Source organism: Scophthalmus maximus, chromosome 21 (genome assembly GCF_022379125.1).
Source record: "Scophthalmus maximus strain ysfricsl-2021 chromosome 21, ASM2237912v1, whole genome shotgun sequence".
Lineage (NCBI taxonomy): Eukaryota > Metazoa > Chordata > Actinopteri > Pleuronectiformes > Scophthalmidae > Scophthalmus > Scophthalmus maximus.
The window spans coordinates 11,984,739-12,011,027 of NC_061535.1; the positions used below are offsets into that span (position 1 = coordinate 11,984,739).

Here is a 26,289-nt window from a genome sequence, read left to right on the forward strand (position 1 = left end):
AGTTAACAACCTTGCTAAGCTGACATGTTTTTATGGTACAAATTCCTGTGAAAAAGCACTTCACAAGTCCAAAGCAACTCGCTCATTAAAGCAGCTTTTGTCGAGCCACATGATCACTCTGATCTACATTGTCCTATATAACTTTTTTTTTCTTTTTCTTAAGTCTCCATCTCACCAGCATCCCTCCTGGCCTGATGCAGATGTAGTAGAAACATAGAGAATGTGAAATTACAATAGCCAGCATCTGACTGTCCCTTTTTGTTTGAGTTGGGCAGTACCTGCTCTTCCTCTCTCTCATCTCCTTCTCTCTCTTTTTTCCTCTGTCTCCTCATCTTGTCTCGAATGTCTTCTCTTCCCCAAAGCTGAGCTGCGATTGATTTTATTTTCGTCAGTATCAGCCTCTGTTTCACCCACTGGCCACACAGGAACTGGTCAGATGGCGCCTGTGGATGAAAAGCACTGAACTACAATCGGCCCACAAATAAAATTCTCTCGTTACCTGTATCAGGTTCCATTCAGCTGCCTGTCTGCTACAGTATGTGGACATATTTAACAAAACAAGTGTTGAGTAAAAACTTAGATCATTGAACAAACATGAGATGAGCAGTCAAATTAATCGGACCCGCTAAAGGAGTAATGCTTTGTCACCTGTGGGCCGCACTGTTGCACAAAAAATAAAATAAAAACAGTACATTAAATACAGTGGCAGTCACTTTGCATGACAAAGTGCTCAATTGTGCTAGATAGTGCTAAATAAGAATAAACCTGGTAAAATGCATAATAAAAAAATCAGTCTTTTTTTTTTTAAATAATGTGTTTCATGTGTTGTTTGTTTTTATTTTGTGTATAAGAAAAAAGTAGAAAACAAATATATATGAGTTCCAAGCGAAAATGTGCAGTTTTACTGTCAATAGAATACTTCACTGAAGTATTTTTGACCAACATTTCATCAGTACACAAGTCTGGCAATAACTAGACTATACATATATAAATATATATAATCAACAATGACAAAATAAAGTGCTCTTCTTCTAGAAGAGCAGCAGTCGTAAGAGTCTGGCCACCACCTCGACATTCAGGCTGTTCCCCAGAGCTTTGTACTGCTGCCTGGTGGAGATCTGCTCTGGAAAGGCTGCAGAGTAGAATGAAAGAAAATCAAGAAAACAAGTAAGTCACCTGGCTATGTAATATTACCAATAATGGAAGATTCAAATTAAAAGGTTTTAGTTTTAAAACTAAAACGATCTTAGTCCAAACGATTGTTCTGTCTTAAAGGATCTATGCCAGGCAGAAGTCATGTCATCCAGTAAAACAGTGTGGGTCATTGATTGTTATAGCATAGAAAAATAAACAAAAACAGGTTTTAGATACATAGACTTTAGTTGAATAAAATCTCCAGCCTTCTAAGTGCCGACAGTTGTATTAACTCACAGAAGCTCTGAGGGAAACCCATGAGGTTGGCAACTTCTCGAGGAGTAAAATATCGCAGCTTCAGTTTCCGTAGCCGCTCCAGTTTTTCTTCTTCAGAGCACTGATCCAGACCAGTGAACACACTCTCCATCTGCAGAGCACACATAAAAAATATTTTCCAAAAAGGAATTGATCAAGTTATATGTTAACTATTATGTTATTATGTCATACCTCTGTTTCCATACAGCCCTGCAGAACTGAGCCAGTTCCCTCCACGTATCGTCCATAGCTACGAACACAACACATGAACAGTCAAATTGCAGCATTATCAATGGATCATTTGAACATTACATGCATTTGAATATACTTTTGCCATACAAGTTACAATTTCCTTTCTTCTTGTGTCTTGGAAGAAGGAGAATGCAGCCGCCTTGAGGGTGGAAATGCAGATGGAGCTTAAGCTGTGCCTCCTCTGGGCTTAATAGTGGAACAAGTGAAGATGGTGACGGTGAGATGAAGATGCTAACTGTACCCACCCTTTGGTAAAGCAGACGGATCTCCTGCATGTGGGCTGAACAATGTCCAAGAGCACGGCATATCGCAGCAGTGTTTTCGGAGGAAGGAGATAACGCTCCGAGTTTTCTTCTTCCATCTGTGGTTCCAGGAAGTCTTGGATCTGCCTGACGGACAGATCGTTGTTCTGATTCATCTTCCTCTGGGCATCGGTTGCCGTCTCGAGTTTATACAGGACGGGACCCTGCTGCACGTCCTCTTCTGGCCGGCAGGCACCTGGGTGGGTAGGACCCAAGACCGGGGGCAGCTCGGAGGAATCACCCTTAGCAAGATGTGGGAAGGCTTCTGAAATCTAAGACGAGACACTTGAGAATTTGGTTTCATCACAGTCTGTCAAAGAGTTTTAAGCCTGGAAACAAGCCAGTAAACCATGAGATGAACCGTTACCATAAAACTTTTATTCAGAGTCAAAAAAAAATTGGAAAACAGGGAATTGTCTTTTTGTGACAATAGAGGCACTCAAATGTTTCACATAATAAATTCCGTGATACCAACAATGAGGCTCACCTTTGTCTGGGTGCTTAAGGTTTCCGTTGCAGTCTTGGCAATCAGGAAATAACGTAGTCTTGAATTTGGGATCCCAACCTGGGTTTGTGAATAAAACAGTGATAAAAAAATATAACTTTGCTGCAGTACGTAGAGCTTTAACAGCACAGATGTATTTAATAATGTCAGTCATGCAGTGAGTCTGTCTTACACTTGTGGGTGAGACCATGATCTCCTGGAAAGTATATCCGCACTCCGTCAGTGTTTTCACCAAAAGTTCCCTAGAGAGCAGAAATATAACATGAGGACATATGAGGAGCTGATAGAGCTGACATTTGCAAAAGTTCTAAAACAATTTTCCCTCCCAGCAAATTCGACTTTTCTACTTGTTAACAATGAAAGTGATATTCTTAAAAGGCTGATTGTAAAAATAGCAAAACCTTCCCATTACACAAAAGCACAGTCTGCCTAATGTATATGTTGCCGTCTCCATCTTTACCTGGCAGAGGAGGTCTCAAAGCCTTTCACATTCTCCAGCAGGATGAAGCGGGGAAGCCTGGACAGCCTGAACACCATCCCCCAATTGCCGGTTGGAAAAAGAGAATTCAGAGGCTATGACTCTGATAATACTTATTGTATTATTGTTTAATAACGTTTTCCAACAGTCAACAGTCTCTAAATGTGCATGAAATATTTTTTTCTTCTTCTTCTTCTTCAAGTTCAAACATTGTTACAAACATTGTTACTAATGTAAGCAGCTCTTGAGGTGAGAACTTTTTTCAATTTAAATCAGATTTTCATTCAGGCCAACAAGACGGCAATGAAAAGCTTAATGTGGAGGTTAAAGACCTTGGCAGCAGATCGAGGATGTAGAGGAGGCTCTTGGTTCTGGGGTCCTGAATGTCGCCCTGAAGACCAATCCTGCACAGAGAATTAAAATTGATGGAAGACAGTAATACAGTGATTTAGTACAAACATATTAATGTATTCACCTATCAGCTCAATAAACTTGAGCTTTAATAAATAGAAAAACTACATTCATACTAATGGACAACATCCATGTACAGTTTCTACAGTTTACTTTGTGGAAGACAAAACATACACAGACAAGGATGGATAAAGGATTAATGGATTACAATGCATTAAAAAAAACATGAAAGACCTACCTGGTGAAAGGCTGACAAGGAGGGCTCATCAAAATCATGTCGAAAGATAATTTATTGAAGTCATCTAGTGTTATGCCCTAAAAGTTAACAAAAAACAAACAGCAATGTTTCAAGTTTTTAAAATTTGAACATTACAAAGTTTAAAACAATGAGCCCAGACGTGTGTGTTTCCATCCTATCCCATCTCTACAGGTGCTCAGATGTGAGAAGTCACGCCCAAACCCCTCCGCTATCGCCCACCTCAATGGTCTTGTTCCACAGCGGGGTGTCAGGGAAATTGTGCCTGTAGATCTGATTGGTTGTGGTGTTTATGTCGACAGCAGCCACTACCTGCCCGGGTACGCCACTCTCTGGAGGAAATAAAGACAAAGAGGAAGTCAAGGATAAAGATTCTTTAAACTCAATCTAGCAGTGTTTTTCGTTACTGTACATGCCTTCAGTTCCACAGCAAACCCCTGAAAATTAAAATTGCCTTTTATCTGCAGCTTCATTTTTTTCCCACATTTATCATAGTAAAGTCCAGTATTTCCAGAGAAGAGCTTTGGGGTGCATCTTTTATCTATAGCGCTTCATATTGGTTGGCTGATTATATCGGCCGATATGATCCTCTCTGTATCTGCGTTTATGTTTAACAACGTGCCGATATGAAAACTTTTTCCTACAGAATAAACAGTGCAGGAAAGATTTGTTTCTGTCCTAATTTCACATCATAAAAATCTTTATTTCCTCAATCAAAGTTGCCAGCTTCTTATTTATTCCATAATATCGGTGTCGGGTGATCACAACAGTCCATTTCAGTCTGACTATAATGAACCTAACATATTTTTACACTTCTCAGTGTTTCACAAATGCTAACTTATTTGTGGCTACCACCACAATATTAACAATGTCCTACACATATTGATTATATATTTATAGGTATACAATTTAAAATGGGTAGGAAAATAACCCAGATTTCATTGTTGAGCTCTCTCTCTCTCACACACACACACACACACACACACACACACACGTTTGATAAAAGTGCAGCTAAGTGGTTTGCTGCTGTTAGCCTGTTAGCCATGATGCTAGCTCCCACCGCTAATGTTCACAACCACGCTAACATTATTTCGTGAACTTCATTTCCTGCCCCTCGTGTTTTCGGACTCCACACAGACTAAACTAAAAGCAGCTTCACCACGACACTGTGTGCGGACTAGTTGGTCCCACAAACACCCGTGTTGTGAGTTGTACAGTTCATGCTAACGTGCTCCAATTGAAATAACAACAACAACACAACGTTAGCACGTGGAATCTGTCTCCAGCTGACCTGGTGCAGAGACAGGAACAAAACGGTAAAAACCCAAGCTGACATCATCTCCTTACCCTTCAAGGCATAATGCATCCCTCCGATCCCACTGTACAGCTCCAGCACCCGCACACTCTCCATGACACATGACGGTCTGCTCGGTCTCCTCCTCTCTGCTCACTGAACTGCAGCTGTTCCTGATGCTGCTCAAATCAACGGATTGGCGCATTACCGCCCCCTACTGGTGTGGACCACTCCAGCATTTAACAACAAAAACATATTTACAAAAAAACCCATTATATATAAGGGACAGTAACGGGAAAACAGAAGGGCCAGGGGTTTTGTTACATTACACAAAAATATTAAAAGTAATATACACCCGTTAGGGTTATAAATAAACTTTTTGTCATTAGATTTAAAAAATAGTTTTATATAAATAATAATAATTAAAAACACATCCGATTTATATAGCGCTATTCCAGATGCTCAAAGACGCATGAATACTTTTCAGTATCTTTAAAGAAAATAACAGAATTAGTTTTATGACAAAATTTACAGTTATGGATAGATGACTTACCAAAAGGCCTAATAGATTCATGGTGAAAGTGGTTTATTCGTTTAAAAAAAAGAAAAACGACGTTATTTTACAATAAAAGTCTTTGAAAACATTGTCAATAACAAACAAAATCTTTCCATTATTTTTGGGGTAAGGGGACCAAAACCTTTTAAAAAAATAATAATATATATATATATATATATATATATATATATATATATATATATATATATATATATTATACCAGAGGGGTGTGGTTTGCTCGTCCACCAACGGATGACGTCACGGTGGGTTGCCACCACAACACGTTTGGGAACCGGAAGTATCCTATTATGGAAGAGCGGAGGGCTCTCACATAAACTTCCGGTAGGGTGTGAGCTGAGCTGGGAGGCGAAAGAAGAGTCTTATCTGGAATTTAAACGCTAATACACTTTCCTCTTTTTCTTTTTCTTCCATTCCTCTTTTCCAAACGGTAAGTCTGCGCGTGCACTTCCTGTTGTCAGCGTTTCTCCCGGAACTAACCGCGTCGAGGTCGTCGTGGTTCTATCTCTCTCGTTTAACGGGGCGAAGAGCGACTTTTTCTAACTTTTTTTTCCGGACGCCGTGTGTCCCCAGGAAACATGTCCAAGTCTCTGAAGAAGATAGTCGAGGAGAGTCGGGACAAGAACATCCCCGAGGTGGAGATGTGCGACAGAGGCATTTCGAACATGCTCGACATTCCAGGACTATGTAAGAAAGATGTCGTTCAAAATTTGTGTTGTCACTTCAAATCACGTCAGTTGCTAGTAGCATATCATGCGTGTGTTCCATTGAGTTTCATGTGCAAAGAGACTTTCATCAGTAGTTCAGGTGAGTGTTGACTTGATGTCCCACTTTTGTTTCAGTCACTCTGTCCAACATCACTCAGCTGGTCCTCAGCCACAACAAGCTCACAGGTGAGAGACTCTCCATCCATCCCCTGCTCTCTCACACACACACACACACACACACACACACACACACACACACACACACACCAGACACACACACACCAGACACCACCAGCTCACACAGTCAGGCTGCAGGTCACGTCCAGTGTCCACACTTAGCTTTATTTATACTGTGTTAAACTAGGGGCTGCACGGTGGCGCAGTGGTTCGCACTTTCGCCTCACAGCAAGAAGGGTCTGGGTTCGAATCCCGGTTCAAAACAACCAGGGCCTTTCTGTGTGGAGTTTGCATGTTCTCCCCTCCGGCTTCCTCCCAGAATGAGGTTAGGTTAGGTTCATTAGGTTAGGTTCATTGGAGACTCAAAATTGACTGTGAATGTGAATGTGAGAGTGAATGGTTGTCTCTGTATGTGGCCCTGTGATAGGCTGGCGACCTGTCCAGGGTGAACCCCGCCCAATGTCAGCTTGGCCCGCGACCCTTAAATGGATAAAGTGGTAGACGATGGATGGTGTCTCTACTCAGTAGAGCACATACCTCCGCCAAGGGCACAACAGTTCCATCAAATTCAATCCAAAATGCACACACTCTGGTGGAAAATCCAGGAAATCGTGTCCGGATATTTTCCGTAGTTTGCCGTTCACAACTGCTTTCTGCGTTCAGACGAGGGCTGGTACCTGGGTAAAATTGTTTTCCCTTTCTCCTGTATTCTCTCAAACATCTTCCACAAATTTTACCAGGGGGACAGGCGGGAAAAAGATTCTAGAAAATGAGCAACATAAGCAGACATTTGCTTTTCTCACATACAGCCCCTCCGTACAATTTCAGGAAATTGTAGGGGCTTCTTCTTTTTTTTTCTTCTTTTTTCCTCAAGATCCATGTATTATTCCCTGGGAATCTTGCAGACAACAAAGACACAAACATAACTTCATTGGTCGAGGTAGTTCTAGCAGATCTTACCACAGGGTTGTTCTGGACCACAACTCTTTACAACAGTGAAATGACTCTTGGTACGTCTTATTTTTATGTCGTGCTTTCAGTTGCATCTCATGGTCTTCCTCAGTAGTGCTGCACCAGGTGTCGTCCTGTGGCTTAAACTTGGAGCTAGCTGGCTCCAAATGTCCTGCATTCCTTTTGGCATCCACACATAAAAAACACTTGGTATCATGTGCCAGCTGCATTTAGACTGAAGAGTCAGAGAGTCAGATTTGTCCCCTACAGTTACAGTCTGTTTACATGAGTGCATGTGCTTCTCTCTAAGTTTTTGTTGTATTTGATGTGAAGCAGGAAGTGTCTGCATATTGACCTCTTGAGAAACAGCTGATTGGGATGAAGGGATGCAGTGGTTTTGGTTTTCACCAGCAGAGGTCACCACAGATCCATCAGCACGCTCACACTCAATTTGTATTCCATTTGAATTTTGAATTTAAAGGCTGATGATTAAACGTTTATCATTTCACTTGATTATGTATCAGAGCATGTAAAAGTGGAAATATTCCCCTTATTCTAAAGGTAGCAGATCAGTACTTAATATTTCATAAGCCTCATTGTATTGGACGTGAATAACCCTAGAGATAAAGGACATTGTTTTAACAAATACAGCAAAATTTTATTTTTTTAAGTGAGCTTATTTTTAAAATTTTATTTACTTTCCCATTGTGGCTTTTTTTGCCAACTGTCTTCACACAGCAACCTGGTAATCCAGTAGCATCTCCCCAGGTCCCCACTAACACATATGAGGGCCAGATATCCCATATGGAAATCAATATACTGTATGCAGGACTTTATAAAAACTGCAGTTTGTCCACCTGCATATAGGAGGTTGTGGTGTTTTCCATTAAGCAAGCTCCGGTCAGTGGCCCCGCGGGGTGAGAGGATAGCTAAATGAAATTGATTTCCGACATGCTTAGTGAAACAGTGGGCCCTTTTTTGAATTCAACTGCCCCCGGGGAGACACACGCAGCCTTCGATGACTCGCAGACACGCCGCGGACCATCCGTCTGTTGGCGGTTGTACTTTTAAGCACTGACACTCTGCACTGCGGCTGCTGTGAACCTGTTCCTCAAAGTAAACTGATATTGCAACCATAACAACACAATTTGTTCCATACAATTTGGATAAAACTTGACTTTTGTGAAGAGTAAAATGAAAATAACCTTTTTGGATTTTGACTTATTACCAACAAACTTGGTATGCAGCCTTTGGGGACTTCGGGATACACATTTAGAATTTCTCGTCCCCACCATCAGCCATAACATCTTGGTTCTAACTCGATCTCACCCCATAGGGGGCGCCTCAAATACCAAAAATGTTTACCCATCTAAGCAAGTGGTGACATTTTTGCAAAATTAGCAGTACATGCTCTGGAGGCTACTATTTACCCAAAATAGTGCCATCTCCTGAAAATAGACACTGTGTTTCACCACATCTGCTGTTGGACAGACACATGTTTGAGTTGTGAGTGCACAATGAATGAAATGCTACATGCAATTTCATGATGTGCTAAGTGAGCTAGTTTCACTCCCCTCAGCCCAAAGGGGTTAAATTCTACTTACTGCTGCTTGCGGCTATAATTACACATGTTCTTCTCCAGCATTTATATTATTGACTACACTACACATTAGCTCCACAAAATTAATATATTCTGCTCATCAGGCGGTATAATATGTTTTAACTGGCCTGCATCCCTCATATAATTGTCAACTTACCATGGTTTATTTATTTTGTCAATCCATAATATAATTATATATAATTAGTGCTTGAAAGTTAAAACCTCTCAGACTTAAATATTTTAAAACATGTAGAAAATATTGAATATTTAAGACTGCCTGCATTTGTAGTATGATTAAAAATTTCTAGTGTTGAAATCAAACGGTTTAAACAAACCCACCATCACTTTCTTTAAATGAAGCTAGGGTGAGGTGATTAATATGTTTTTTTGGACGTCATGTGACTCATGTTAAGTTGAGTCACACGACTTTGACTTGAGTCTGATGGCTTCTTTGGAAATGCTGATTTCTAACATTTAAACATAAACTAGATCTGCTAATTGTATGTGAATCTTCAGACTTTAGGTTTGAATTTAAGGAATCTGTATTTTAAAGAGTCAAATATTTTATTAGGTTTGCAACTAAAGAATTTTTTTTTAATGTGTTAGACTTTTTTTTCCCATTACCGTATTTATCTTTTATTGGATGAATGTCATTAAAGTGTTTAAAATGTGGGCGTCTTCAAATGAAATATACTTCAAATGAAAACATAACTCCCTTGGTGACTGATTGTTTTTTACATTTATATATTTTTTGGTGGCAGGCCTCACCTGATGAGCAGACGGTGTATATGAGTCATACCGTATTTAATTTACACACGCGCACACACACACACACACACACACACACACACGAGTAGGTCGCGAGGTCGACCTGATATGGTATCAGTATGCCCACACCTCACCTCTCCAACACTCATCCTCCTGGGAGCATTCCGGTCAGCGCCTGGTTTACTCTCATCCTCCTCGTCCCACCGCTTCCATGTTCCTCGTTCCTCCATGGATCAGCCCGAGGTATCCAATAAACTTCCTGCTCTTGTTAGCCGCCCATTGATCTGCGCCCACAGACCGTCGGGGGAATAAAACCGTAGATGGTCGTGAATGGAGAAGCTGCCGTGTTTGTGCTGCTGCTCAAAGGTCAACGCATCGACGCAGGGGCAAACACAGCAGCTAATCGCGTTATTAATTACATGAGGGTTTGTCAAAGCTTCTTGGCTAATGATGATTAGCGGGTTGTCAGGAATCGGGGGGGGGCTGTTGACGAGTGCTAACTATACACGCTGTGTGATTTAGTGAAGAAAAGTGATGAAGTGCTTCTGTGTGTGTCTGACATGCTTGTTATTTCTCTCCTTTGTGACTGTTGCCTTCCAGCGGTGCCCGCGAACGTCTCCGAGCTGAAGAACCTCGAAGTTTTAAACATGTTCAACAACCAGATCGAGGAGCTGCCCACTCAGATCAGCAGCCTTCAGAAGCTGAAACACCTCAACCTCGGGTATGTCCCACACTCATGCACTTCATCGTTTCTTTCTTTGGGCTTTAGTCATAAAACAAAGTCCACCTCGGTCACCAGATTCCATCTCCACAGTCTGAAATCGCCCCCTCAGGCAGCCGCAGCTTCAGATTGATTTGCTTAATGAGGCTGTGTGGTAAGAAAGTAACCAGATCGATGGGCTTGTTTAAAGGGCAGTCTTAAACAGCCGCTTGGATCAGACTAAAATACACTTCGTTTGCCTTTGCAGTGATGGTGTCACCAGCAGTTTTGCGCACAAGTTATTATCAAAGTGCTGCAAAGTGCTGCGCTTAGACTACAGGTGTTTTACAAAAATCCAGATTTTGAAAGCAGGTATGCATCGAACATTAAGGAGAGTCTTCACGCTGTCTTCCCTCTGATCCCATACACGCACACACTACAAGATTTTGAAAATAACGGCACATACACACACGATATAGGATATTATTAAGATTATCTTATCGCTTCAGAGGGGGCGACGGACCACCTCACGTCTGACCTGATCTCATGAAGAAGAAGGTTTTGTCTGTACAGTTGTAGTAGGTCTTAGAAGCCGCGTTGTAAAAAGGCTCTCGTGTTCTTGGTTCATCTCGGAAAGTACTGACGTAATCATCCCGATGGTGAAATCGACCTGAAACTCCTGCAGTCTGAGCCCATTCTAAGAATTGTCATTATTTTTAGTGTACAACACAAAAAATGACATAAACTGCTCCAACCTCAAAATTGTATATATAAGTGTCTTTATGCATGTATGTAACAAGATGTGAGTGGAAGCTCACACGCAGGCGGGATATTGGTGACAGGAAGATTAGGAGGGCAGCCTCGGTGTCGGAATTGATCCACAAACAAACATCATCTGGATAGTGTAAGCCTCGTACTACGATTCAGTCTGTGCATTCACTTTTCATCATCTTGTTTATTTTGCCGTTGGCTGCGTGTGTGTGCGCGTGTGTGTGCGTGTGTGTGTGTATTTTTCAGTGGACACGCATCTCCGTGTTTTGAACCCGAACTCATTTGTCAAACACGCGTAATAGAATTTAGATGGAAAAGTCGTCCCCGTGACCTGCGAGTTGAACTTTGAGCTGCCTCCTACTTATTCGGTTCCTGATGTGGCTGATGAATAGGGTCCATGTGGACAAGCAGCAAAAAAGAAAGAAAAAAAATATACAGACATATACTTCACATGTTTGTGCCACTGGGGGACACAAACATGTGAAGTACACTAATCAAGAGCTGCTTTCAGAGAGGCAGTGAAGTCCGGACATTTTCTTGAACTTTACCTGCCCGCCCCCTAGTGAAATTTCCAATTTTGGTTACTGAAGAGCTTCTTTTATTTGGTGAACTTAATTGTAGTACTGTTGTATGTTCTTTGCATATATTATTGTTTTTCCACTTTTTGCCACTGATGTGCACTTTCACGGCGTGAACACAATAATCCTCAACTGTCACTGTACATGGTCAAAACCCATCAGACCAGGAAGTCCAGGAAGTTGCTGCCAGTGAACTTCCTGCTCAGATACCAAACAGACTTTCTTTCAACCTGTTTCTATAACAGCGCTGCCTCTCGCTCAGAGTGCGCTGGGATCGGCTCCAGCCATCCCGTGACCCTCGGGGGTGAAGTGTACCATTGTTTGAAGAGCAATTGCCATTTTTACACAGATGGGTTTGTGTGTGTAATGTATGTTTGGCCTGTGTGTGTGTTGGCGAGCACAGGATGAACCGTCTGAGCGGCTTGCCCAGAGGATTCGGTTCGCTGCCGTCTCTGGAAGTGTTGGACCTTACCTACAACAACCTGAACCAGAGCTCCCTGCCTGGAAACTTCTTTTACCTCAGTGAGTACACACATGTTTGTTGTGAGGGTCTGAAACCATTGTGTTCTATGCCGAGTCCACATAATTGAAGCTTCTCTGTTTTATTCTTATTGGGACCATAATTTACTAAATTAATATCATGCTGTATTGGAGAACACCTGAAGCTAGAGGATACTCACTCAACCAAAGTGCCACTAAACTAAAGTATGTTTGGCTAACTTCATGTTTACCAGCATATCCCAGCCAATACGAAATATCCCTCTATGAATATTAAGGTCCAACAGAAACAATACAGACTCTCAAGACAGACTGTTTTTCTCTAGCTTCCCCTTAAAGACTCAATTCGGCTTCATGGATCGGATTGCTCTTATCATATTCATATTCCAGTGGTTATAGTTAGTATAGTAATTAGCTGTTAATGATCTGATGCAGTGTTTTCACTTAGCTGGCAACAAAGTTGCCGGGATCAAGGGATGGAGGCAGGAGGAAGAGGAGCCAGGCCTCGGGCGATATTAGTCATGTACAGTGTGTTATGGATTTTACATTAAAAGATTAATAGGACTGTACAAACAGTAGCAGCTTTTTTGGATCCATATTGAAATGGATAAATGAGACAACTTTGTTGCCTCTTTGTGAAATACTTATTTTTTTCCCCAACACAGAGGAGGCTGACCCCATTTTTTATTTTTTTTTATGTTTTAAAACCGCCGCACGTTGACAAACGCTTCCTCGCTGTCAGTCTGTGGCCTTGCCAGACAAGCAGAAGGTCTGTGAAGATTGATTCTGTCCAGTTTGTGAGGCAGTATCATTAATCGGGCTTGACTGGTGGTATCGATCAGACTCCAGTTCAGTTAGAGCCGTCCCCCACACACACACACACACACACACACACACACACACACTGACCGAGATGCTTGTTTTCCAGCCACTCTCCGTGCTCTCTATCTGAGTGACAACGACTTCGAGGCCCTGCCTGCCGACATCGGGAAGCTGACCAAGTTGCAAATAGTAAGTTAATGTCAAATGAGCCAAATCAGTTAGTCATGTATCCTGAGGGCTGCATGAGTATGGATAAATGTGAAAAAAGAATTGCAATTCTTATCTTGTGTGATTAATTCACAAATGCCCCCCCCCCCAAAAGAACAAAAGAACAAAAAAAAAGGTGGAAGTCAACTGCAAGGCCTCGACAGTAATCCTGTAGTCAGGAGATCTAACGATGTGATGTAGAGATCTACGATATAAAGATAACAAACTCAATGAATTTAGAAAAAAAATCATAGTAAATAGATAAAAGACTGACCTTAACATAGCACTAGACAAAACAACTGGTCTTCTCGATCTTTTGTTTTTAATCGACATTTACAATTTTCCAGTTACTAGAGGAAAAGCAATCTTTGTTTTCATAAGGAACAAAGACAAATTCATCATGTGCACATTTGAATCCACGAAGCAAGATTATTAAGGTAAAATAATTATGATAAGAACATTGATTCTCTCAGCACGTGTGTGTTAAATGATTTTGCTTCTGTTTTTTCCCCCCTGCTGTCCAGTTGAGTCTGCGGGACAATGATCTGATCTCGTTGCCTAAGGAGATTGGGGATTTGGCCCAACTCAAAGAGCTTCACATCCAGGGCAACAGACTGACCGTGCTGCCCCCTGAACTTGGTACTGACCACACACACACACACACACACACACACACACACACACACACACACACACACACACACACACACACACACACACACATATATACACACTCTCACTCCTGAGTTTGGTACAAACCACCTGAGAGGGGGGTGCCAAAAAAGGACGCTGTTGCCCCCATTTGTGCTCACCAAACTGAACATCAACGAGTCTGAGCATTTTACCCCCAGACAAATTCAATTGATTGTGTGTGTCTCTGGCAGGGAATCTGGATCTGACTGGTCCCAAACAGGTGTTTAAGGCGGAGAATAATCCCTGGGTCACTCCCATCGCAGACCAGTTCCAGCTGGGAGTCTCTCACGTTTTTGAATATGTTCGCTCCGAGACGTATAAGTAGTAAGTACACACACACACACACACACACACACACACACACATTCTGATATTTGTGTTTATTCAGATTATTTGGGGTCCAAGCTGAGCCGTGACGTCCAGGGAACTTTCTGTAGACCTCCACAGTACAATTGTGGCAAAGCCTAGATCAGGGCATTCCTATTGCTTTAAATGTGTTTCTGGATAGCACAAGAACGTTTGGAACCACAGGGTCTCTTCCTAGAGTTCTCTGTCCGTCCAAACTCTGAGGGCATCTGATTCTCCGAAGATTTTGCGCAGGACGAAGATTTTGCGCAGCACTATTTCTGGCGAACACCAGACACTGCTCATCCGCTGGCCAATACCATCCCGACAGCGACGGTGAGGGTGGCAGCATCACGCTGTGAGGGTTCTTGACTGGTCAAAACCGAGGGAAGGATGGTTAGCGGCCACACGCAGCGGGGTCCCTGAAGCATACAGCAAAATGCTTGAGCGGCTTTGGCTTTAGTGGCCCAGACTTAAACCCCCATAGACTTTCTGTTGAGAGTCCTGAGGATTGAAGATGAAGCTTTTCATAGATGCTCCTCATCAAGTCTGATGAGAGGACCTGCCGGGAAGAACGAGGATAAACTGCCCCAATCCAGGTGTGCAAAGCTTGTAGGGGCTTCCTCGAGAAGACTTTAAATTGTAATAGGTGCCAAAGGTACTGAATTAAACCCAATCTCAGATTTAGGTTTTTCATACATTTTTCGAGAAAAATAATCAGCAGAGTTTAAAAAAGCCAATTTAACACTTTAAAATTCAATCTACAAGTCAGTAAAGTCTGCGAAAAAACAATTTAATGGGTCTAATCCTTTGTGAACCACACAAAAGAAAACGTCGGGAGGCTGCAGTGTGAAGCAGAAGGCTGCTATTAGTTCTTTGTTCCAGACAGAGGGAGATGCTGCAAATCCTCTGTGTGAACGCCTCAAGCTGCTGCTCCGAGGCGCGCTCTGGAACTGATCCCCGCACTGTGCGACTGTCAGTGAGACACAAAATACAAAAAAAAACACAACACCACGTCTCAACAACCACATTCCAGTACATATTTTGTGTATGATGTATGAAGCAATGTGTGTATATGCTGGGTGAGCCACTGTGAGTTATTTAAAACATACTATAGCTGATTAACTGTACAGTTGTGTGCGCTGTTGAGACATTATACAGTTCATAGTTCAGCCCCTGCAGTTTACAAGCATAACAAATTATAAATATATTTTTTAATGTTATCGCGCTGTTGCTTATTTCATGAACTTGAAAAAAAAGTTCATAGAAACTCTATAATTATTACCTTCATGCTAGCTTGCGTGTATTTTTCTTCTTCCTTGTGTTTTTTAGCACTTTGCCCCATTACCAAAAAATCCACAGGTTACCTTAGTTAACCATAGTTCGAAATGTTTATGTCAAATTCACATTTTTACACCCTCACTCACTGTAAATGATGCTGTTTTTCACAGCGCTGAGCAGCCTGACAATAATACCCCCCCCCCGTCTGCCGGAGACACTGTACGGACAGACCGCGAGAACACGTTAGGGTGAGAAAGCTGTGTGGTCACAGGAAGAAGGGGAAACCGTGAAAGAGAAGACACGGTGTGCCTCTCCATGTAGACGCATCTTTGGACAGCTGTTAAACAGTTTTCCCAAATAGATCCATGTGTGTTCGCGATTCATTTGCACCTGACTCATCTCCTTCCTCCTCCAACTCACTGACGTCGGGACAGATATTTGATGAAAGGCGGGAGAACTTCTTATCGGCGTTCACAGGGTTTCATAGGAGTTTTCCCTGGCGGAAATTGTCGTCGGCGCGTGATATCGGTTTTTATCTCTTTTTCTGCCGTGCAAACGTTTTTAACTGCGTACTTCCCAAATAAAATCATATGAACACTAAACCTTTGTATGCACCCCAGGGGGCCTACCACACATTTCTACCCACTGACAATAAAACGAAGTCCAGGTCAAGGGGTTCGCTTGACTCTAGGGCCCAGGCAAGTTCTGAGAAAATGATTAAAATAAAATGCGTAGAGAAATATGTACGTGTGTGTGTGTGTGTGTGTGTGTGTGTGTGTGTGTGTGTGTGTGTGTGTGTGTGTGTGTGTGTGTGTGTGTGTGTGTGTGTGTGTGTGTGTGTGTGTGTGTGTGTGTGTGTGTGTGTGTGTGTGTGTGTGTGTGTGTGTTGATTGTGTGTTTTGTTGGCGCTGAACTGTGTGAACTGTTGGAGCTTTAAAAACCGCCTCGTACAGCTCGTTAAGGAAGAACACTGGTTCTTTATATTCCCTCTGTCTCTGACTTCAGTCCTCTCTTCTGTTATCGTCTGTCAACAGTCGTCACCTCTGACCTAACGCTCTCTCTTGTTTCGCCTTAATCAGTAGCAACCGGAGCCTAAAAGAACCGGTGGCACAGGAAAACTCTGTTATTTATTAGTTAGAACAATTTTTGTGAGTCAGCGAGTTCTATGTGAAGTGAGTGAGTGAAGCCTCTGCAGTTTCCCATACAAACCAACGGTCAAGGAGGTTATGTTCTCACCCCCGTCCGTTGGTTTGTTTGTCGTCAAGATTATGCAATTACTTCCTTCGATCATGTCCGAGGCCTCTGTTTATTGTACCCATCATGTACAGTACGGTTTCCATGCCTCACCTCAAAAAGTTTCAAGCAAAAAGTTTCAGCTGAGTTGCCACAACAGTACTTTTACTCTACTGTAATGCTCCGAAAGGAATCGACTAACAAAACCACTATAATGCAAACAATTCACTATTAAAGAATAATGAACAAACCATATTCAGTCACTGTCAAGCAGCACAACATTTTTCAAATAATGATCAGCCAATCACCAAATAAATACATACCGTTTCAAACATCAGCAAATAATGATCGGCGGTTGATTGATTATTACGTCCATAACTGCCACCTCGTCTGGTTGGGACTGGTGTGTGTGTGTGTGTGTGTGTGTGTGTGTGTGTGTGTGTGTGTGTGTGTGTGTGTGTGTGTGTGTGTGTGTGTGTGTGTGTGTGTGTGTGTGTGTGTGTGTGTGTGTGTGTGTGTGTGTGTGTGTGTGTGTGTGTGTGTGTGTGTGTGTGTGTGTGTGTGTGTGTGTGTGTGTGGTCTTTGCTGTATCAGCTTCAACATGAATTTGTTCCCCTTGTGTGTAACTCACAAGGTATCTTTGAAAAAAGTTTTTTGTATACTTCAGTATAGTATTATAATATTTTATATTTTACTAGAGGTTTGCTCTGACTGTACAAATGCAGACAATGTAATGAAGAGGGACGTTATGAAACTACTGAGGCAAGCCTGTACTGATGTTTGCCACAGTGCGTCTCTTGATTCTAACATCGTGAGGTTCCAAAGTCCGAAACATTCAAATTTGACACGTAATAATGGTTTTAATATGCAGATTAGAAGCAAAGGTGTCGGTGCTCTTAAAAGCCTTATAGCTGCTTTCAGACATGCACTGAATTCCGGACATTTACGTGAACTTTTCTGGAGGGGCTGAATGCGAGATGCCCAAATGTCCGCAAATGTTTCTCCCGACATTTTTCAGTAACTTTCCAGCCCCCTAGTCAAATTTATCCAGAAGAGTCACAGCGAGTGACTCCGGCGCCACCCCTCGCCTGAATGCTCTGGAATTGTTCGGAAAATCTCCTGCTGCGTTCTTCATATGTAAACAGCAAACGTCAGGACCCAATTTCAAAAGTTCATGTCTGAAAACTGCTTATTGAGGAATTTTCTGCTACGCAACATATCAACATTTTGTTGGGCACTTGACCTCCTTAAATAAAATAAATGTTATAAAATTAAATAAAATAAACGTGAGATATTTAATGGTCGGTTAGCGAAGACAAATATTCATTACTTTTACATTTATAAACAAAATGTAAAATTGGACATTTGACGTCTCCTGTGTATTAACCAGGGCAGGACCTCGCTGTCAACTGCAGCGGAGAAATGTGGACTCATCTGTGGTTAACAAAAGTAGAAGATATTTACATGTTGACTTAAGTTATGAATGAACTGACACATACTGTACACCCACGTGTCCCTCAGAGTACTCATGGCTCAGCATGAAATGAAACTAACTAATGATGAAGGCAGAGGGCTTTGCCGTCATTGGCCAAACGCCCCGGTTGGTTGCCATGAATCTTAATTAGGAGCTTTTTCTTATTTCCTCTATCGTCCTGCACTTTTTTCCTCCCTCCCTTTCTTATCTTGTCTCCTCGTTGTCCTCCTTCCTACTAATGTTTCTCTGCCAGTGAAGGAAGCTGCTAAATTGCTTGGCAGCTCTGGTGCAGATGAGGTGGCTGCGAGCGGGAGGCCCCCCATCAGATCAATGGCCTCTGGCCTCCCTACACATTTATCAGACACGCACACACGTACGCGCACACACACACACACACACACACACACACACACACACACACACACACACACACACACACAAACACAGGGGTAAAAGAAAGCAAACATCAACTTTCAATCTCTTTAAACACACACACACACACACACACACACACACACAGAGAACTTTGCTGGGATTAATTAAGCCGTGAGGAATAGCAGAACTCCATAAAGACGTCATCAGGAATCTGAATCCATTCGCTTCTCTTCTTCTGCATTTAATTGGGTCTAACAGTTTATGGAGCTGCACTAGAACACACACACACACACACACACACACACACACACACACACACACACACACACACACACACTCAAGATGAAATGGAATGTCTTTATGTTGATCTGCTGCTAGAAGTGTAAGTGCTCTGTATTATTTGTATTAATTAATTAAACCATTTTAAGATACGATTAAGGTAAGAAGGCCTCACTTAATCCAGATCTGTGTATACGTGAGTAGAATGATGCAGAAGGACAACAAATGCTTAAAATTATAGCATTCATCAGTTCTGTGATCTGGTGCCCCTCAAACATCAGCACTAATATTTAGCGTGATGAGCGATTTTCCCGTGTGAAGATTTTTCCCCGAACTCTTCCGCTTATTTTACGCACAGCTGGCAAAATGTTCACCATCGGGAACTATTTAAATATTCCGCACAATGACAGCTGTCCGCCCGTTGAATTCATCGAACAGGTCGACACGCCTGCCAGCGAGAGGCTTTGCCAAGTTGGACGAGTCGTCCCCCTTGGTCTGCGTTCAGGCTTTGAAAATCTTTTACAAATCACACAACTTTGTGATGCGGTGGGATTGTCCTGACTGTCGGCATCGACCCAACGCAGAACAAACAGCTCTTAAAGCAATGTCACTGTGAAACAACTAACAAATAATAGGATCATTTTTTTGTTTGTTTTTAACGGAGGGTATTGGGATACATATGTCTCTGCTGATGTCTTGTGCGCTCCCTACTGTACTGAAGCTCGAGTGTAATCTGTCACTTGCAAGTGTCTGTGAAATGAGTAAATGTAAACGCTCCCCTGCATATCAGTTCTCAACTGACAGACAAGAGATAAAGTAGGATTCTTTGACAGCAACACATTCTTCCAGTGTGAAAAATAATTATTTAAAACCCTGAGTAAAATTTTGGCTCCCTGATCCCCCCCCCCCCCTTTTTTTGGAGTGATCGCTCCATCATCAATTAGGCTGCATTATTCCTCGTCCTTCACATTGATTTATTTATTCCTCTACGACACACTGACCGATCATTTCCCCCTCCCCCACTCCCTCCCCACATTCTTCCATCCTCGGCTCATCCGTCAATGCCGGGGTCCCACAATTATGCGAACACTAGCTTGTTATGACAGTACCAAGTGGGCTGCATTTGCCACCTATTGACTAGATGAATAATCTTTCTTTTCTTAAGAGGCGCGCACACGATCCGTCACCACGGTCCTGGTCTCCTCCAGCAGCTCCGCTTCACACATGTGTAAATGTAAATATGTTTGTGATCTATGTCTGTCCTTTATACAGAAATTAAAATAATTGTCATAAACATGCGAAAAATCCAATACCCTACCCTTATCGACATGTGAAGAACTATAATGGCACCCAGTAGAGCGCATAGCTCCGCCAAGGTCCAACTGTCCCTTTTAAATTAAACCAAGTCGAACCAAATCGCACAAACTCATAGTAATCAGTAGATTCCTGGATCCACCCCTCAATCTTAAACCACCAAAACCAACATTTATTTGGCTCTTTCTTGACCCATGTCCCAACCCTTCCACCAAGTTTCGTATAAATCCTTTCAATCAAACCAATCAAACCAAACAACTAACCAGCAGACAGACATAGCCTCTAACAATAAAATACAATATATGTCAAACATTCATTAAAGCTTTATGGTAAAAGACACTTAGGACTCTTGAGAATTTTGAAATCTATGCGTTAATGTCGAGTAGGTTGTTTTTTTTCCATGTACACCAGCTTAGTTTAACGTTACATTTTTAAATTGCTTACATTTTTACATTGCTTACATTTTTTAAATATCATGCACACGAAATACACCTGAGGCTCGTAGGAATAAGGAATTAGTATGGCAAATACATCCTTTGGTCAGTAGAGTAAGTATGTAGAAACCTTGACCAGAATCATCTAAGTGATTATCGTTTCAATGAAAAACCCTAAATGTCGACGTCGCTTTGGTGCTAAAGGAGCGTTCAGATGTAAAGATTCAAAAAGCAGGTAGCGTGTTGTTGTATGTTCTTATCATTGCAAACTATGAAACTTTGGCTGTGACAAATATTGTATATGTGGTAGCCTATATATAACATGTGCAGGGCAAACGTCGCCCCTCCGATGCTGTTCGTTTATGTTCAAATGGACAGGAATGGTCTCTCCTCCTGGATCACAGTTTTGTCCACTGGGTGCATGTCTGTCACTGCACCCCCCCCCTCCCCCTTTCCTCTGCCTGTCTCTGCCGCGGTCTTTGATGGGTGGCAGATATTTGGGGGCTTGGCAGCATTTAATTCCCAGTTGAGTTGTGTTGACATGGGATGGAGAAAGAGAGAATACAAGACATTTGAGTCGGAGACCTGACAGTTCTCCACCGCTGTGGATTTGTATGAACATCCTCGGCGTGCGTGCGTGCGTGCGTGCGTGCGTGTGTGTGTGTGTGTGTGTGTGTGTGTGTGTGCACACGCCAGTGTCTGTCACCGGCTGCCTTTGGGGACGAATTATGTTTTGTCCAATTGGAGACAAAAGCCGTGTCCCCAACGGCGTTTACTTTGGGTTTCTGAGGGCCGTGTAGGCACTGTGGTGGCTTGGGGGGAATATGCATTTTCACATAATTTTGGGCCATTATAATGACAATATGTAAAACAATTAGAGCCCGACCTATATATCGGTTGGCTGATTATATCCGCCGATATGAGGTTTTCACAGACGTATTGGTATTGGTGTTTACGTTTGCTGATGTTAAATTTTATTTAAAAAAATTATTATTTTCTTGATTCAAGTTCTATATATTTGGTTTTATTTGTTATTATCATTAATTATAAAGTTTGTGATTAAAATGAAAAATATAAAACATCAATTACATTTCTTTTGTCAAAAGGCATCTTAGGAAATCATTACCAACTTTCTTATCTATCTCTCTATATATCTCTCAATCTATATACATATAACTTGAGGAGGAATAAAAGTGAGACCAATATTTCACCGATGCAGTAAAGCTTTGTGCTGAATAAAACCGTCACACTGGTAAAACAAGACTTCTAGTGAATGTATTTGAACTGCAGTTTTCTCATCCTCCCATAACCATCAGACAACGGCAAAGTAGTCGCACTGTAGTCGGCTCACTTTATGGTCGATTCCTCCTTTCACTGTCATTCCTCTCACAAAGGTGTTTTATATTTGAGCTCATCATCTGTAACGGACTGTTTCTCCCATGGTCTAATTTCCACATTAAAAGATGTCGGGAGATGCTAAAGACTTGTTCTCAGTCGTCAAGAATGTATTTCGTCTGTGGCAGCTGAAGCCTTCAGAAACTCCAGCTGGCTGAACTGGACTGACCACACGAAGGCTGATGAAATGTGATAATTTACGTGCTCCCCAACATCATTCAGTAAGCGGCTTGTTTGAAACCCAGCGAGAGGAGGAGAAACTATCTGTAAAACAAGCTGCACAGAAAGAGACCGAGCTGAGGAAAAACTCTTTTCCACTCCACCGACTTCTCTCACTTCTCTGTGATCAAGAGACGCCCATGGGAGGGAAAAAGTGACAGACTGTGTGTGTGTGTGTGTGTGTGTGTGTGTGTGTGTGTGTGTGTGTGTGTGTGTGTGTGTGTGTGTGTGTGTGTGTGTGTGTGTGTGTGTGTGTGTGTGTGTGTGTGTGTGTGTGTGTGTGTGTGTGTGTGTGTGTGTGTGTGTGTGTGTGTGTGTGTGTGAGAGAGAGAGAAAGAGGTGGTGGGCAGACGGAGGGCACCGATAAGTGAACCACAGCGAACGTGTCCGCTGTCGATGACCGGAAATCTGCTTTTGTGAATATTTAGAGTCTCTGTATTTGTTCCAATTAAACTCCGACGCTGTGCCAAGTAAGATCACAGTGATTGTGTGCCAGAAATGTCTTTGGCCACACTTAAATATACGCATATAAGATAAGAATAACTTATATTGATGAACCATTATTATTTTATTTTATTTAAACTTCATCTTTTCATCAGCTTCATTGCTATGGCTTTATTATTAAATTATAATTTTTGAGTTTAATTTCCCTTAAAAACACGTAGCGTGATCCCGGTTTCTCCCTCATCCAGAAAAAAGAAGCTTCCTCTCGGCGTTTAGCGATGTCGTGAAATGCGAAAACTCCATTTGGACGTTTAAAATGCGATTAAGACATATACACGTCTACATAATCAGACTAAAATCAGAATGTCTTAATTCAATTATGTCTAACTCTGCATATTACCTCATTAAGTTTTAGGAAAATGCAGTTTACATGGCAGTGTCTAATTCAGACGATCGTAAACGTGATGGATACATTAACAGACCCACTGAAATATGGATGGATGTTCAAGGTGAAACCTGAGAGAGTTTGTCCGTAAAAAAATAGAAACAGAAGCAGCATCTTTAGTGTTTGGGAAAACACAAGGAGAAGAGGAGGATGTAGAGCAGAGAGGAAGATCATGCTCGTCTCACTCAAAGTCTGTACTTTGCACTGCTATAGCAGTAGAGTGTAATGACTACATCGGTGACACAAGATATATTGATGGGTTTGACCATAAATCTTTTTGGAACTAGATGACCTAGAAGCCTACTAACCAGACTGCACAAAGTTTGTTTTCGTGAAAAACTCCATGTATGAAATGGGGGGAAATTCCAGTTGCTCCTGATTCAACTCAGCTTTTGATATTCATATTCTTATTACATGTTAAGTCCCGCAAGGAATCTTTCAATAGTAAGATCATCTGTACATTATTTGTTACGCTTTATCATAGACTGTATATAAAGATGGGAGCCACACAGACTTGTCTCTGTGTGTGAGTGAAGACTAAAGGAAAGTTTCTCTCCTCTCCTCAGTCTCTACGGCCGACACATGCAGGCCAACCCGGAACCTCCAAAGAAGAACAACGACAAAACCAAGAAGATCAGCCGCAAACCACTGGCCGCCAAGAACAAGTGAAGAGGGTGGCGACGGACGCTCGCTCAGCTAGCCAAACGCCCTGCATGTGCCTTTTGCTTCTATTCTTTTTTGTATTATGTGCAAAATGTATCAAGTTTGTTTTTTTAAATATGAAATGTTAATTATTGTTTGGACTGTATTCCGCCGTACCGGGTGGACATTTTATTTTAACCGTTTTGAGTCTTGAGTCTTCATGTGCCGGTGCCGGTGGCCCCCAGATGAAACTGCAACCCTTTGAGGACATCGGCATCAAGACGTCCTGTGAAGGCAACGCTGTCGCGCTGCGTTCAGACATGCACGGGAGTCCGGGCATTTTCCCGAGGCAGGATGTGAGAACGCAAATGTCCACAAATGTTGCTCTGGACATTTTCCGGAACTTTTCCTGCCAGTCCCCATGTAGAAAATTTGTGCGAGGGGAATCTCGGGAAAATGTCCGGACCCAATTTTCCGAGGTTCATGTCTGACAACCGCTTTAGACTGCAGTGATACCAAAGGCAAACACTGAATGCAGCGGAATTCAGCTTCTCCGTGGTTCCAATTTCCACTGGAAGCCGTATTTCTATAACATAGTCTAGTGTCGTTTAGTTATTTTTTTATATTTTAAAAGCTTTCACTCACTTTAGTTACTATACTTACCCCACATTGTCTTTTATCTGTCCACATTCTCCAGTGCAATTATTATTATTTTTTTAAAGTATTAAAAAGTGTCAATCACATTTCAGCCTGTTGCAAAAATGAATGAATGTAAAAGAAAAAAATCCAATCATGCTTTTATCACAGTCCAAAAAATATACTGAAAGTTCACTGTGCTGTCTGTTTGGAACATTTCAAATAAATGCAATAATAATCTTCTCTTATATGATTCATTTCAGGTATTATTTTGAGAAGTCCCAGTTCATGTTGTTCACAAAACATCTCGGTTCTGCAGCAAGGGTAAGTTAAACCGCCACCTGGTGGCTCCTGGAGGTAAATTAGTTGACAAAATTCTTGATGGTCTGTGATTAAACATCCTGGAGATTATAATTTCCAAAGGAATTCAAGGCGGCGAAAAAAAGCCTTGAGGCTCTTTCTCTATAGTGGCGATGTAAGAAGAAAACTGAAGTCCTCCGTTCCTCGGAAGGATCATAATCAATGTCGTTGAATTGAATGGCTGAATGAGTTTATACTTCATTGTTAGGACTAGTTTAGCTGGGACACCAGTGGAAAGAACAGTGACATGAGATGATATTAATTATCATGCAGCCTTCTGTTCCCTCCTGCAGCCAATCAGGCTTCTTTCTTTTCTTTTAATTGAGATTGCATCGAGAGCAGCTCACAGGTGGATGAGATATGTTGCTTGATAGCATTGTTGGAATTTGGTCCTGAGCTCATTTCAAGTGCAATCGGCAGATTGACAAGAATATAGGGCAAGGGGGTTTCCAAAGTGTCCGGAAAGAAGAAGAGCATTCATCATGTTTGTCTTCGTTTCCTCAGAGAGAATATAAAGTAAGGTCGACCTGACTCATCCACCGTTTCCTCTCTGAACGGAACAATAAACACTTTGCCGTGAAACGCATCATAATGCAAAATGATAAGATGCGTCAGTGACCCGTCATCGCCGCATCACCATCACCTCTGCCCCTAAAAGCTCAAGACTTAATTGTGGCGACCGCTCCGCTCTTCTGTGTTTGTTGTTTTTGTTTTTTTCCACTCTGTCCCTTTTTGGTGGATGCTGTTCCTGTTTTCTCGCTTCATCTCAATTCATCTCACACCCTTCCCAAGGACACAATGAGTCCCAGGCTAACTAGAGACCATTGATTTTCATGAGGTGATTTATAGGTGGCGTGTGTGTTAAGGCAGGTTTGATTGTCTAAGGGGGGGGGGGGGCTGGCTGCACTGTGCCACTTTAATGAGGGTGGTGACATGGGATGGGGGGGTGGGGGGCAGAGAAACAAGTGCCACCACAGGATGAGCTACTAATACACAGCTGCTGCTTTACCTAATGACCAAGGCGTGAAAACAGAGAAGAAGAAAAAAAAAACTATCTTTGAATAATCAGCTTTCGTAACAAACAAAAAAAATAAATGACCCGATTGAGACAGAAACAGAAATGAGTCATTAAGATTGTTGTCGGAATTGTTAGGATGCTGAAATGATTTCATATCTTGCCGTGTCTTGAGCCCCCTGAACTACACAAGCAACTTCTCAAAATAGATGTTAATAAAAACATTTTTTTACCACCAGATGGAGGGTATGGAAGAAATCTGGAACTCCCCAATATTACCATTTTATTTTTAATTTGACACAACTTTTTTTCTCTTTTGGTCACATTTTTATCATATTCTTTTGTAAAGAAGCTCACAAAGTCTTAACTGCTGAGAGTTAAAGCAATCGACTGTCAGTCAGCAAC

At 41.9% G+C, this 26,289-nt stretch overlaps 2 protein-coding genes across 2 annotated transcripts; one reads left to right on the forward strand and one right to left on the reverse strand.

Annotated features, from left to right (window-relative positions):
- Positions 1-809: 809 nt before the first annotated feature.
- trdmt1 (tRNA aspartic acid methyltransferase 1) lies at positions 810-5,154 on the reverse strand. Its single transcript, XM_035618880.2, has 11 exons — positions 5,001-5,154; positions 3,876-3,985; positions 3,636-3,712; positions 3,319-3,390; positions 2,969-3,034; positions 2,681-2,750; positions 2,491-2,568; positions 1,947-2,275; positions 1,642-1,699; positions 1,432-1,561; positions 810-1,132 (listed from the first exon to the last, which is right to left on the reverse strand). Exons 1-11 carry the CDS (start codon positions 5,062-5,064, stop codon positions 1,032-1,034), a joined length of 1,155 nt encoding a protein of 384 aa, XP_035474773.2. The 5' UTR covers positions 5,065-5,154; the 3' UTR covers positions 810-1,031.
- A 635-nt stretch (positions 5,155-5,789) lies between these two features.
- On the forward strand, positions 5,790-24,752 carry rsu1 (Ras suppressor protein 1). Its single transcript, XM_035618881.2, has 9 exons — positions 5,790-5,951; positions 6,095-6,208; positions 6,364-6,414; positions 10,325-10,445; positions 12,177-12,295; positions 13,200-13,282; positions 13,825-13,939; positions 14,185-14,317; positions 23,798-24,752. Exons 2-9 carry the CDS (start codon positions 6,100-6,102, stop codon positions 23,898-23,900), a joined length of 834 nt encoding a protein of 277 aa, XP_035474774.1. The 5' UTR covers positions 5,790-5,951; positions 6,095-6,099; the 3' UTR covers positions 23,901-24,752.
- Positions 24,753-26,289: the final 1,537 nt, after the last annotated feature.